Source organism: Lupinus angustifolius, chromosome LG13, assembly GCF_001865875.1.
Source record: "Lupinus angustifolius cultivar Tanjil chromosome LG13, LupAngTanjil_v1.0, whole genome shotgun sequence".
NCBI lineage: Eukaryota > Viridiplantae > Streptophyta > Magnoliopsida > Fabales > Fabaceae > Lupinus > Lupinus angustifolius.
The window spans coordinates 17,737,863-17,751,264 of record NC_032021.1 but is presented as its reverse complement, the minus strand read 5'-3'; the positions used below and the strand labels follow the sequence as shown (position 1 = coordinate 17,751,264).

General features: G+C 34.4%; 3 protein-coding genes across 4 annotated transcripts; 2 read left to right on the top strand and 1 right to left on the bottom strand.

Moving 5' to 3' along the window:
• Positions 552–4,609, top strand: LOC109363179 (protein PIN-LIKES 6-like). 2 transcript variants are annotated; one of them, XM_019609340.1, is made up of 10 exons: positions 552–765; positions 840–1,044; positions 1,204–1,325; positions 1,422–1,622; positions 1,978–2,052; positions 2,380–2,480; positions 3,234–3,286; positions 3,400–3,588; positions 4,211–4,356; positions 4,387–4,609. In XM_019609340.1, exons 1-9 carry the CDS (start codon positions 568–570, stop codon positions 4,330–4,332), a joined length of 1,266 nt encoding a protein of 421 aa, XP_019464885.1. In that variant the 5' UTR covers positions 552–567; the 3' UTR covers positions 4,333–4,356; positions 4,387–4,609. The 2 variants fall into 2 exon arrangements, with proteins under 2 accessions (XP_019464885.1, XP_019464884.1); XM_019609339.1 differs by having other exon boundaries at positions 4,211–4,605.
• LOC109325039 (RING finger and transmembrane domain-containing protein 1-like) lies at positions 5,989–8,748 on the bottom strand. Its single transcript, XM_019557182.1, has 7 exons — positions 8,255–8,748; positions 7,923–8,168; positions 7,749–7,837; positions 7,499–7,663; positions 7,313–7,390; positions 6,648–6,751; positions 5,989–6,477 (listed from the first exon to the last, which is right to left on the bottom strand). Exons 1-7 carry the CDS (start codon positions 8,673–8,675, stop codon positions 6,372–6,374), a joined length of 1,209 nt encoding a protein of 402 aa, XP_019412727.1. The 5' UTR covers positions 8,676–8,748; the 3' UTR covers positions 5,989–6,371.
• On the top strand, positions 9,305–10,736 carry LOC109325189. Its single transcript, XM_019557386.1, has 2 exons — positions 9,305–10,471; positions 10,562–10,736. Exon 1 carries the CDS (start codon positions 9,542–9,544, stop codon positions 10,445–10,447), a length of 906 nt encoding a protein of 301 aa, XP_019412931.1. The 5' UTR covers positions 9,305–9,541; the 3' UTR covers positions 10,448–10,471; positions 10,562–10,736.

Genomic DNA, 13,402 nt, shown 5'->3' with positions numbered 1-13,402 from the left:
ATAAAAGAGTAAGAAGTAGAATATTGTGGCTAGATCATATGTAGAGATAGAATACTTAGCAATGATCATTTAGTCTCTTGTTTAAATATGAATCATCAAAATACTATAAAATTAATTATTACTAAACATTAAAGTTCAAATTATATTTTTTCTATTTTTCATATAATTTTCTATTTTAAATTATATATATTTTATTATTACTTTTGTATATAATTCAGATTTATAAAAGTACTAAATTGATTTTTTGGGTATCTAAGGAAGTAATCTTGTTTTGAGGGTGTATAGTTGGTTTTTTGGAATTAGCGTGATGTACATGAATTGGTTGTTTGACTTTTTGATATTCTGGGAATCCTGAGACTTTGTTCATGAAGTATTATTAAATTGATTGTTGAATAGGAAAAAGGGGTTTAATAATAAATAAAAAAGAATAAAATAGTGAAGAAGTGTGTAAAAGGTGTGGGGATGTGAGGCGCGTGAAATGGAAAGTCCGTGAATTAGATTTGATATTTATATTTGAAAATCATTGAGAAGAGAGAAGAGAGAAGAGAGAAGAGAGAAGAGAGAAGAATGCTGAGAATGGTGATGAGAATGTTATCATCAGCGAATGAAGGAGTAACAGGAAGAGGAGGAGAAACATTGTTAGGTTCAATAAAGATAGCAGTATTACCAATTGCGAAAGTGTTTACTGTTTGTTTATTGGGATTCCTAATGGCTTCTAAGTATGTTAACATCTTACCTTCTCGTGGTAGGAAACTCTTGAATGGGGTATGTATTCTCAATTTCCTTTTCAATTATTCTCTCAATTAATCCATTCAATTAATGATCGTGTATTGCTGCAGTTGGTGTTCTCACTCTTGCTACCATGCTTGATTTTCTCACAACTTGGACAAGCTGTTACCCTGCAGAAGATGCTTGATTGGTGGTTTATACCAATGAATGTTCTTCTGAGTTCAATATCAGGTTCACTCATTGGTCTACTTGTTGCATTCATCATCCGCCCTCCATACCCTTTCTTCAACTTCACAGTCGTACATGTTGGGATTGGTAACCCTCACAACTATTCTTCTTTTACTTCTCTATATATCTTAACATACCAAAACAACAACAACATTATTTAATGCTTATTTATCATCACCAAATAGCTTTATTGTCTTCTATGTCTTGCTTTTCCTTCATTCTTACATTCAAAATTCTATCATACAGGGAATATTGGGAACGTGCCGCTTGTCCTCATTGCTGCTTTATGTCGAGACCCATCAAATCCTTTTGGAGACTATGATACATGTAGCACAAATGGAACAGCCTATATATCATTTGGCCAGTGGGTACGTTTCTTGACGTAGTTGTTCGTAATTTACACTAGTTCGTGTATTTATATAGTTCTGTCCTAGTCAGGAATTATTAATTCCCACTTCTCTTAGGTTGGTGCTATCATCCTCTACACGTATGTATTTAATATGTTGGCGCCTCCTCCAGAAGGCACATTTTACATTGATGAAGAAGGCCTTGATTCCATAAAGAGCACTCTAAATAGCAATGGTGGTTCACCTGAACAAGTTCCATTGCTTCCTCAAACTGATGGGATAACTACAACAGATTCAAATCCTTCAAAGAAATGGAAGGTGAGAATGACTTTATACACACATGTTAAGTTTTTTTTTCTTTGTTAAAGTTGCACTTGGGTTGAGTAGATGCCACTTGATTACTTTTCCATGAAATCATGGAGATCCTTGTTAATGAATCTGTTGTTTCATGATTATGCCCGAAATTTAAGTGGATGTGTATTTTAATATCAACTTTCCTTCGATACACTTCAAGTCTAATTCACAAATCGTACTCCTTTTGGTCTCAAAATTGTTGTTCATGGCTTAGTTTTTGTATTATGCACTATATTTCTGGTGATTGCTTTCTTTCACTTATCTCATTTGTATTTCAATTCTTCCATGGATTAATGTTTAGACATGGTTGTTAGTGCAGATTAAGGATATCTTAGCATTACTTTATGAGAAATTGAAGCTCCAGCAAATTATTCAACCCCCTATCGTTGCATCAGTAAGATTCTCCACATTGAACCTGTGATTACTGTTCAGATTTCTAGTTCTATATGATGGATTTTCCTTATCCCTCCTTTTTTGTCGCTCTGTTTGTTGGACATTACATCTTTCTTGTCCTGATATGGTAATCCACTTATGCACGATATGTTTTCTGCAATCAGTTTACCTACTTTCATAATTGTTAGAGCAAATACCTTACATATAAGTTTGTTCAGGTTGATGTTATGTTCTTTTTGGATTAGTTTACTGTTATTTAAGTATGTCAATTATGTGTTAATATATGAACAAACTTGATTTTAATTGAGGTACTGCACACATTTTACAGATTCTAGCCATGGTAATTGGTGCAATCCCATTTCTCAAGCGAATGATCTTTACACCTGATGCTCCATTGTTTTTCTTCACCGACAGCTGCATAATTCTTGGGTATGCGTGTTTAATTTTTAATGAAGTTGATGCATTCATGCTCATGAAGTATTCAACTACTCACCGTCTATTGAACAACATGCCAACTTTGGGCATGGTCAATATATAATTATTATTTTACACGGACAATAAGATAATGACATGTTTGTATTTTATGTCACCTTAATAGTACAAGTTCTAAGTTAAAAATATAGATGCTTTTGGTGTGACAAGTATGAGCCTTTCAAGGTGAATGTTTTCTTTCTGCCCCTTTATAGTATAGAGCATGATATCTTATCCCCCTCACTCTTAATCTTCCTCTTTTCTATCAAATAAATATTTTGCTTAATAAAACACTTATTTTCAGGAAAACATTTCAATCTTGGTTATAAAGCAATCCGTAAACAGATAAACTTCAAAAATAAGTGTTATAGAACTAAGTCACAGTATCTTAGTTTTCTAATACTTTTTCAATTAGAGCAGAACATTTCAATCTTGGTTATAAGGCAATCTATAAACAGAAAAACTTCAAAATATTTGTTATAGAACCACGTCATAGTATCTTAGTTTTATATTACTTTATCAATTAGAGTAGAACATTTCAATCTTGGTTATAAGGCAATCTATAAACAGAAAAACTTCAAAAATATGTTATATAACCAAGTCATGGTATCTTAGTTTTGTAGTACTTTTTCAATTAGAGTAGATTTCCAGTGAGGAATACTTAAGAAGCTATTATCGGTGATACTATCTAATAGTTCCTCTGATGATCAGGGAGGCTATGATTCCTTGCATTCTGTTGGCATTGGGAGGCAACCTTGTTGATGGTAAATTTATGTCGCAATGACCTCAGTATATTTAATCAACATTTCAGAGTCCTCTGATCTTTTGACTGAGGCATTTAAACGAATCATGGTTGGGTTTTCTTTTTTGGTTGCAGGACCTGGAAGTTCAAAACTTGGTTTTCGGACAACTGCTGCAATTATCTTTGCGCGGTTAGTTTTAGTGCCTCCTGTTGGAATTGGCATTGTCATGTTGGCTGACAAGCTTGGTTTTCTGCCCCCTGGTGATAAGATGTTTAGATTTGTCCTGCTCCTTCAGCATTCAATGCCAACGTCCATCCTTTCAGGTATATTTCCCACATCTGTCATAGTCCTCATTGAATTGGAAGTGTTTTGATAAAATTAGCTGAGTTGATAAGTGTAAATATATGACTTAAAAGTTCATAGCTTATATAAGTCATACGCTACTCCTATCAACTTATCAAATCAGGGATTATAAGGTATGGATTTTTTGTAAAGTCCTCCTCCTTAACCAAACAAGGTTTATTTTTTGTGAAATAAACTCATTGACTAGCTTTTAAGACCCTCAAGGGTTTTGCCAAACACACACTTAAGATTTGTTTGCGAGACAGTTTTTAGGGTAAAGAAGGAAAGGGAAAGGCTTGTGAGATGCCTCTCAAACCTTCCTTTCCCTCCAAAAACAAACTCACAAACAGGCCCTTAGTCTCAAGTTGCTCAAGGATGTTTCTTATTGGTAAGAAGAAATAACAATTGTTAATGTATAAGGGCAACTCAGTGCACGAGGCTCCCACCTGGTGAGGTTTGAGGAGGATAGATGTATGCAGCCTTACCCTTATGCGTCAAGGCTCACCCTCTAACAATTGTTCATAAATAAAATCATTTTAAGCTAGACATGCCTTATTTTGGGAGTTAGTTTTTATGCATAATAAATGTTTAACTTGTTTGTAGGTGCTGTTGCTAATTTAAGAGGTTGCGGAAGGGAGTCAGCGGCCATACTGTTCTGGGTTCATATATTTGCTATAATCTCAATGGCTGGATGGATTGTTCTATTTCTAAACATCCTCTTCTGAGACTCAGGAGAGCTGTAAAAGTTTGCCAATAGTTTTCAGCTCAATCCCATTAATTTGTCCATTTGAAGTTACATTACTGGATAAATACCAATATTTAGTGGGGGTATATATACATGGTGTCTACCATCTAAGTTCTGAATAGCTGAGAAGTATTTTCCCTGTTGAAAGTTTACCAATTTATTTATTGAGTACTTATGCCAATGGTACAAGATTATATACCTTGATTTGCAATAATGTGGCATGCCAAAACTGCAATTGCACATTTCTTTTTGATTCCCTTGCTTGCTATTTCAACTCATTATTAGGGTGTAAAGGACCAAGAATTCTCTCCCAAATACCTTGCTTGAACGGGTCCATATCCTTGCACACAATTTCATTTTCTTCTTAATTTTAGTCCCACTCTTTTTAAAAATAAAATACAGATAATCTTTGCCATCACAAGAAAAAAAGTGTAAGTTGCTACTCATTATTAGAACTAAACCAGACTTGTTTTTCTTATGGCCAATTATTGGTGTAGTCACTGCAATCATCCAATCTAAGGGCTGATAGTGTATGATTCACGTGTTCCTTTAATTTTCAAACTTTAAAAATATTATTTTGAAAGGTTGAGATTTTTAAACTCAGATTTTTCCCATATTAAGTCAAAATTTCCATCCGGGGACAACAAATGATCCCTCAACCAACTACCATAGTAGCCAAAACACAAAATGAGCTTTTCTCTATGATCTCCTCAATTTCACAGTACCAAATTTAGATATATCATAGTTCGCATCCAAATGTATTATCTCATAGCTCTCATTTTAGCAATCACCTTACATTAATATTAATGTTCTTCATAGTTATTTTCATATCTCATAGCTCTCATATTAATGCACAATGAGTGATTTATTGTGGTAGTTCAAAGGAAACAGATAGCTCACTATGTTGAGTGCCCATGCAAAGTGGGTTATGTTACAAAGGAGACACAAGGTGAGTTGCAACACAATGAAAAGAATGATTATGTCAAGTAATTATGCAGAAACACACATACACACACATGCAATTGGATAGAAGAAAAAAGATGTAACATGAGGGTTTTCAAAAGAGCTTCTATTTTTAGCCCTTAGAATTATTCCTCTCACTCCCAATTCTGCTCTCTTCAAGCTTTTAATATCTTCTTGATGCCTCAATTAATATTCTTTTCTCTCTTCTCACACAATCATAATATACAAAAGTGAAATCCCATCCCATGCTATAATGAACAACACTTGTAATAAGAATGCTCCTCAATCATGCCATAACTACAAAAACAACAAGTATTTCATAGGGTTTCCATCTATTGAAAACAAATAATTACAAACCTAGTATAAAAAAGGTCCAAAGACAATCAAAACTATAGAAGATGTACCATAACGTGTCTCAATAAAATTTTGATTTTCCAATTTTTCCTAATTTTTTTGGAGCACTTTTTCTTCCCAGTTACAAAATATAATTGTATGGTTGTTTCTGATAGTTTCATGTTTTTGGTTGAGTTTTCCAGAATTTTAAATTTATACTCCACAATATGTTTGTCATAATATCTCAATGAGTCATTGATTCTAAAAGATGTTCTAATCTCACTAGATAAATCCCACATATATATTCCCAACCAAGCAGAAACTTTCACCTTTGGTTCCAATATATATATTTAACTATCAAATTGCCACTTTGATTTACACTATAGGGCACAGTCGCTAAGTGATTTGGAGAAAGCGACTTTCATTCCTTGCAAATGAAGAGTCATAACATGTAATAAGATTTCCATTAAAATTGGTCAGGTTACAAGGCTCATTCAGATTATAGATACACTATACCACTTACTAACCTTACATATATGAACACTGACCAGTTTAATTCTATTTAGGTGCATTGATCTTTTACAAGGCTTGGTTGCTGTTGATCTTTCTCATCATACTTCCAGTCAATTTTACATCTGTTGTTGCAGTATAGTAGATCAAAAAGTATAGCTTCCAAGCAGAAAAACTCTCTGGTTGGTTGGTTTGTTTGTGTTATCTCTGATTTTAAAAGAACTGTAAAAACAAACTAGTAGAACCATCACCAAATGACTTGAGATCTGCAGGTTTTACCAAAGCCCTACACAGTGGACAGGTCCTTTCCCTCTCAAACCTGTCAAAATAAGATAATCAGGAGCCAGCCAACACAAAGTGATAAAAAGGTTAAAGTATTCGGAGCATCCTATGATTACAATTATTAACCATTGGTTAAAAAATTTAAGTGACAAATTTCAGATCCTTTAGCAAAGCAGTTCATAAAGAGAACAACAAAGCAAGGCTCACCACTCTGATACACAATCTTCACAGAAAATGTGTTTACAGCGAAGTAAGACTGGGACATGCATCTTCTCCTGACAAATAGCACAAAGATCACCAGCTGCATTGACCTGCAACATCACATAAATTACTTGCATGAACAACTAGTTGCTCCGAGACATGCATATAGTGGGCTAAACATTTCTCATGAGCAGACTCTTAAGTGTGACAAATGACTAAAGCTCAGATCTTAGAATCAACTGCACCTCTAAACTTTAGAATCAATAAACCATCTCTAGCATCAATTTCTACTCAAGTTTTTAACTCAAGCCTAAAGCATAACAAGCGCTTACGCTTTAGCTATATCTTATTCTTTAAGTTTTCACAGACGAGGAATGTAAAAGTGATAAACAGAAAGAAAAGAAAAATCAGAGAAGGAGAGAAACTGCTGAAACTGTATTTTCTATTTCTGATTGTTGAAATGATTACGAGAGTTAGTTAGATATATATGTAGCAGAAGCTCACCTTAAGTAACTAACAGTTGACAGGTTAGCTCTGAGGCTAATTGTTATACTTTCTAACATAACAGACTAACTATTTCTAATTTTTAATAAAAAGGATAAACAATGAAACTTTAGTGGTTGCTTGACGAACTCTGAAATCAATGATCAAAAGAAAGGGACCCAAAGTACCTGCTCTGATGTTGCATAAGCCCCATAGTGCACTTCTTTAATTGACAATTCCTTCACTGCAGCGAAGAAAGATTGCACCTGACAACCACAACATATATAAGAGAAGAATCACCAGATGTACACCCATGCAATGCACAAGCTATATTTGAAGTTTAAAGAAACTAGAGTCTATGACTATTAAGAAACCTTTTCAACAACAGATGTAAGCTTAAATGTGAGATACAATCCTGTGATCAATGATGAAAAGAGGGTTCCGTATTCTTTGTTGAGGAAGAAACGATACCAAACTGGGGTTGGCAACAAGGCACGGTAGAGCAGAAGAAGATACTCAACTAAAGTCAGCAATTGGCCCTGAATAAATGATAGTAATAAAATGAGAATGTGATAGCATGTGAAAGACTAAAACCATTTAGAATCTGATAATGAATTACCTGACCTGCTTACGATAATTTCGGGGTGTAGTGTTTTTGAAATACATCAACAATATACACTTAAATACCATGGCAGCTTGGCGGACTAAAATATCTGAAAAGAGATAATAATTGGAATGAGATAATAAATGAAATGAAATGAGATAATAGAAGTTTGGAAGGGAGGTGTGGAAAGAGACCGTTGAGGATGATGATGAAGAAGGCATGCCAGAAAGGAGGTATATCTGTGGGAGGAAGCATGAGCAATGGATAGATAAGATCATGATTGTGATACCACCAGTAGACAGCAATTACTTGAAGTGTAAAAGCTATAGAAAGTGCAATTAGGATATGCATTTTTCTTTCTCCCTTTAGAGCTGTTTGTTTGCGTACAATGTCGTTGGACTTGAAAAGGAGTGCAGCAATCCAAATTGTAACAAAGAACCCTGCAAAGAGATACAACTTCTTCTTCTTGATGTTGTTGTTGAGAAACATAGATTTAATAATAATGATGGATGAAATAGAAAGGGACCTTGGAAATGTTGACGGATGAAGAGAAGCAAGAAAAGTAAAGAGAAAGGTAATATCTGTTCAAGGCAGCGGGCGGCATGCTGAATATCATATCTCTGATAAGATGAAGAAGAAAGAGATGAGAATGGTTGATGATGATGATGATTATGATGATGATGATGGGGTTCAGAATCAGAGGGGACAATGATCCTGATAGAAACCTCTCCTGCTCCTGCTCCTGCTCCTGCTGTTGTTTCTGCTGATTCTCTAATATTAGGAACATGGATAGGGATAGGGATAGGGATAGGGTTGTGACGGAGAATGCCGGAATATTCCAACAAGGCAGATAAAGGAGAGCGAAGAATGTTGGAAGGAGATAAGGAATCTGATCCTACTCCTCTCGTCGTTGATATAGGAGGAACACCAACGTGGTTCTCTTCCATAACCCCAACAGGATCAAACCCTGACTCTCTCCTCTCTCTCTCTCCCTCCCTCTCTCACCACATCAATCCTCCTACTAACATATCAATTATCATTATCTACCTATGCATTTAATCTCATATTATCATTATCAAAATCTTAAAACTTCTATTCATGGAATAACAATTATTAAAATGGATAATTATAAATCCAAAACTGATTAATTTCTTACTCATGAGATGGGTCGAGAGGTATTCTTTAAAAAGAATCTCATTATTTTCTATCTTTTATTTTTGCCTTTTAACACTTATCTCTTATTCATCTATATCTACCAATCAATTATGACCCTTTTGCACAAATATGGCATACACATGCTTGGTAATCTGCCAGAATTGCAATGGAGTGACCCCACTTGACAAATGAAAAATATTAGAAGTGAAAAAGGGGAGTTGGTATTTAAAAGTATAGAAAGAGTGGCACGGTGTGTACAGATAGTAGTTGTCTGGTTCCCACTTCCCACTTCCGACATGTGACATGTGACATGTGAGTGATGATTTGATGAGTCTTTATACATTACAACTCTACATAACACAATATATGAATGCACCAACATCCATTACCAATAAACATTATATTCTAAGGTACCCTTACTTTCACCTCCGATTCTCATTCTTTAAAATTCCACTTTTTATTCTTCTATATATACATCTCTCCTTAAACCTTGCCCATTATTATTGCTTACTTACTCCTCCTCCTTAACAAGAAGATTCCCACCCATTCATTCTTCACACAAATCCCACCTCAGTTGGAACACTCCTCACCTTGCTCAAACATATCATATTCCATTACGTGGCTTCTTCTCCTTCCAGCAAGTGTCACCACCACCACCATGCTTGTGCTTCTTCTTCTTCTATGCCTATTATGCTTTCAACCACTTCCTCATGTCAAGGCTCAACCCTCTTCCAACTCCCAACAACTTGATGCACTTCTCCAACAATGTGCTTACAGGGCTCTAGTCAATCCAAAAACAGGTATCACCTACAATGCAACTCAACAACTCCCTTCAAATTTAAATGGGATTAGGACTTCAGCATTGAGATTAAGGAGTGGTAGTTTAAGGAGAAAAGGGTATCAAATGTATAATGAGTTTAGCATCCCAAAGGGTCTCATTCAAACCCCTTATGTTGAAAGGATTGTTTTTGTGTATCAAAATTTGGGTAATTGGTCCACAAGGTACTATCCTTTGCCTAATTATACTTACTTGGCTCCTGTTTTAGGCCTAATTGCCTATAATGGTTCTAATTTGACAGCTACAAATTTACAAGTGCTACATGTTAATGCATCTTCTGACCCTATATTAGTCATGTTCCATGATGTAAAGTCACCTCCTCATGGCACAGTTGCAAAATGTGTTTGGTTTGATTTAAATGGTTCCTTCAATTTCAGCAATGTTATTAAAGGTAACACATGCTATGCTTCACAACAAGGTCATTTCTCTATAGTATTTAAATCTAATGCTCCTCTTACACCAAAAGGAGAAGGAAAAAAGAGTAAAAGCAACAAGGTTTGGATTGTTATTGTTGGGTCTGTGGTTGGAGGATTAGCATTGGTGGTGGTACTTTCATTTCTAGTTTTGTGGATGAGAAAGTTCAAACAAAAGAAGAAAATGGAACAGATGGAGAATGCTGCAGATGTTGGAGAACCTCTTCATATGACTTCTGTTGGAGATACAAAAGCACCTGCTGCAACTGTTACAAGAACACAACCAATCCTTGAACCTGAACATGCAAGCTAACACATTATTTTTTTGTTCACAATCTTCAGTTTTCAAGTTAGTTTAATGTATTCAGAAATTCTTCTAGTCACACTTTGTTTGTTTGGTCAGGCTCCTCGGTTTGTACTTTGGTGGCAATATAGGATTCTTGTGTAAATCTATGATTTTATTTTATGATTCATTGTCGTGTGAACTCAGCAGCCAAAATTGATTATACATGATGAATTCAGTTGTTCTGTTGACAAATAGTAAAGATGTAGCACCTATTTTTGGTTCTTATAGCTTTTGAATTCAGCTTTTATTATCATTATTTGCACATGGTTGAAAGTTGATAACTTTGATATAAATGTTCTGGACTTGTGGGCACTCATTTGCTTATTTGCTCAGACACCAGTTCCTATCTTCCATGTTCATTCATTTAAGTGAAGGAAGACCCATGATCTCAATGCCATAACCTTGTTCTTCATAAGCATATTGACCATTCAATGTGTACTTTTTTTGTCTATCTTATTTTTTGGTCAATGCATTTATTGGTAACGGTCTTGCTAATAATAGCATTTTTTGTTGTTGTAAGCAATGGTTTAGTCTTTTTTTATACACAAAATGGAAACTTACAAATTAACCACTAAGAGAGCCTCATGTATTAGGTGGATGAAATTATTCATGTAGTTATGCTTACAAAGTGTAATCATTGTTTCCAAACAGAGAAGTGGGCAAGGGAAAGTAAGGGAAGAGAGTGAGTAAATAAATAAATAGCAAGACTAGCTGGTAGAGTTTGCTGGCACTTGTGTTGCCATCTACTCCTGAAAGGGACAGTGTAATGCAGGCAACCAAACAAGGACATGTAATTTAAACTTCTTTCCATCTTGGCATGTTATTGTCCAAAGCCAAGGAATCCAATTCTTTTGCCATCACTTCAAATTCCAAATAACATAACTCCCAATTCACATTTAATAATAGAGTAAAAGTTTAAGCCCAAGGCCTGAAGGCTGATATCACTAATTAAGTACTTGAAAAAAAAGAACTTAATTGGTGTGTTAAGTAATTAAAATGACCAATGTAGCAATGTTTTAAATCTTTGAAGAATTGAGGTGATAACAAAAAAACTTTAAAGTGCATGTCACCTGGACTGTAGTTTACATCTGAATCCTTTAGCCCTGTAAAGCTTCAATGTCCCTTAATATATAAACACAACCACTATTTCATAATTTGCATTATTTGTATGAGTCAACCACTCAATCTATGTATAATAAAGTGAATAAAAATGCAGACTCTAATGGGGAATCAAATTCACAGCTCAGCACCAATAACACCTAGCTACAAACTGTTATAGTAATTGAAAACTCAACAATTTGTGTCATCTAGTAGTAAAGACATGGACAAAAACTTATAATCTAAAATTCTTATTTCATTCAATTCTAAGATGCTTAGATGCTTGAGTTTTGAGGCCACCACTCCATAAAGCTACCCAAATTGACCTGAACAATGTATAGGAATAGCATTTACAATGTCAGGACCTTAATCTATGACTTGTTTCTGTCATTCAATAAATTGTTGCATATACGTCACTCATAATCTTTTTTATAACTTGAAGTTTGATGCATTGTTAGTAACTTAGTATGTTTACTTTTTTTTATATAAGTTTAATGATATAAGAACATATATATAATTTGATGTTTGGGTTTGCACTCAGATAATGACATTAATCCATTGCCTTGACCTTGAGGCACCATTTTAGACATGAACTCATTATATATAGATACAATATTGGATGAATATTAAACTGTATTTATAGACATGAACTCATGCAGGACTTTGTATTTATATTTTGACGGTGGTTTAAAAAATGTTAGCACTTCATAACTTCATCTTCATTTAATATTGAATTATTCAACCAAATTTGAATGTAGGAATAGAAATGGTCAAACTCTTTGGGAGTGAAGCCCTTATTGTATGAGCTTTACTCTCGGACTTGCTTTGTTCCAAGTGTAACAGTCACTACAACAACTTTGCAAGGTATTACCTAATTTAACTGTCATACTTGAGATGAGGCAAGACCCTTTTTCTGTTTTTGTTCATCCTTGTAGAAGAAAGAGGAATCAAGGAGAAGGACAAAGGGAAATGGGACAACACTTTATCTTACTATTTTATTGCATAAACATGTACTTGTTAATATGTTATATAGCTTAGGATTCTTCATCAGACCAACTACTTGGTTAAACAAATGGGCCATATTATATTGTTGTCAACTGTTTTATCATTCACAATGTCATCCCCTTTTCCCCACCACCATATTATATTGTTTATCATATACTACACTTACCTCACTTTTTCTTTTGCTTCCTAGATTGTTGGTAATTATATATGATCCTTATTTCTAACAAAAAATGCACACTTATAAGTTTGTGGCGAATCTGACCGATTGTGGCGAATCTGACGTAGCCAGTTACCAAACATTGTCCAAGTTACTAAGCCATCTGACAGTATTGGCATTAGTCTTGATTTTGGTTGTTTCGGTCATGGCTTGTCCAAGTCCAGAGACAGTGGTGTAGAAGAGCTTACGTATAACATAAACAAGTATTCATTTTCCACTTATAACATGTGCGTATTATATTAGTTAGTTAGGATTTTGTTTTTCCTTTTTGGTGCATTGTAATTGTATAAATACTTGATTTAGACTCTTTTATACATTGAATCAATCTTTTCCAATATCAAATAATATAGCAAAACATATTTTCATTCTTTTCTTCGTTTTCATCAAACTTGGGTTGTGTTTCACACCCTTCATTTCTTCTTTCTTCAAACTCAGACAAGTTTGAACTTTTATTAATAGAGGGGATGTTAAGGAATCAATATTAATAGAAAGTTTTTATTGGAGAATTGTTACATTTAATATATTAAAAATGTTATAAACACTATTCTTCAATAACCTTAGAGCAAGTCAAAATTGCATAAAGTTGGGAAAGTTCCTTATGA

What these genes read in the sequence shown, in the direction of transcription:
- LOC109363179 (XM_019609340.1), top strand. Translation starts at nt 568, where the DNA reads ATGCTGAGAATGGTGATGAGAATGTTATCATCAGCGAATGAAGGAGTA. An exon ending in ATCCTTCAAAGAAATGGAAG is followed by an intron (nt 1,623 to 1,977) that starts GTGAGAATGACT and finishes TTGTTAGTGCAG; the next exon opens with ATTAAGGATATCTTAGCATT. An exon ending in AACCCCCTATCGTTGCATCA is followed by an intron (nt 2,053 to 2,379) that starts GTAAGATTCTCC and finishes CACATTTTACAG; the next exon opens with ATTCTAGCCATGGTAATTGG.
- LOC109325039 (XM_019557182.1), bottom strand. Translation starts at nt 8,675, where the DNA reads ATGGAAGAGAACCACGTTGGTGTTCCTCCTATATCAACGACGAGAGGA. An exon ending in CTTATGCAACATCAGAGCAG is followed by an intron (nt 6,752 to 7,312) that starts GTACTTTGGGTC and finishes GTGATGTTGCAG; the next exon opens with GTCAATGCAGCTGGTGATCT. An exon ending in GAAGATTGTGTATCAGAGTG is followed by an intron (nt 6,478 to 6,647) that starts GTGAGCCTTGCT and finishes TTATTTTGACAG; the next exon opens with GTTTGAGAGGGAAAGGACCT.
- LOC109325189 (XM_019557386.1), top strand. Translation starts at nt 9,542, where the DNA reads ATGCTTGTGCTTCTTCTTCTTCTATGCCTATTATGCTTTCAACCACTT.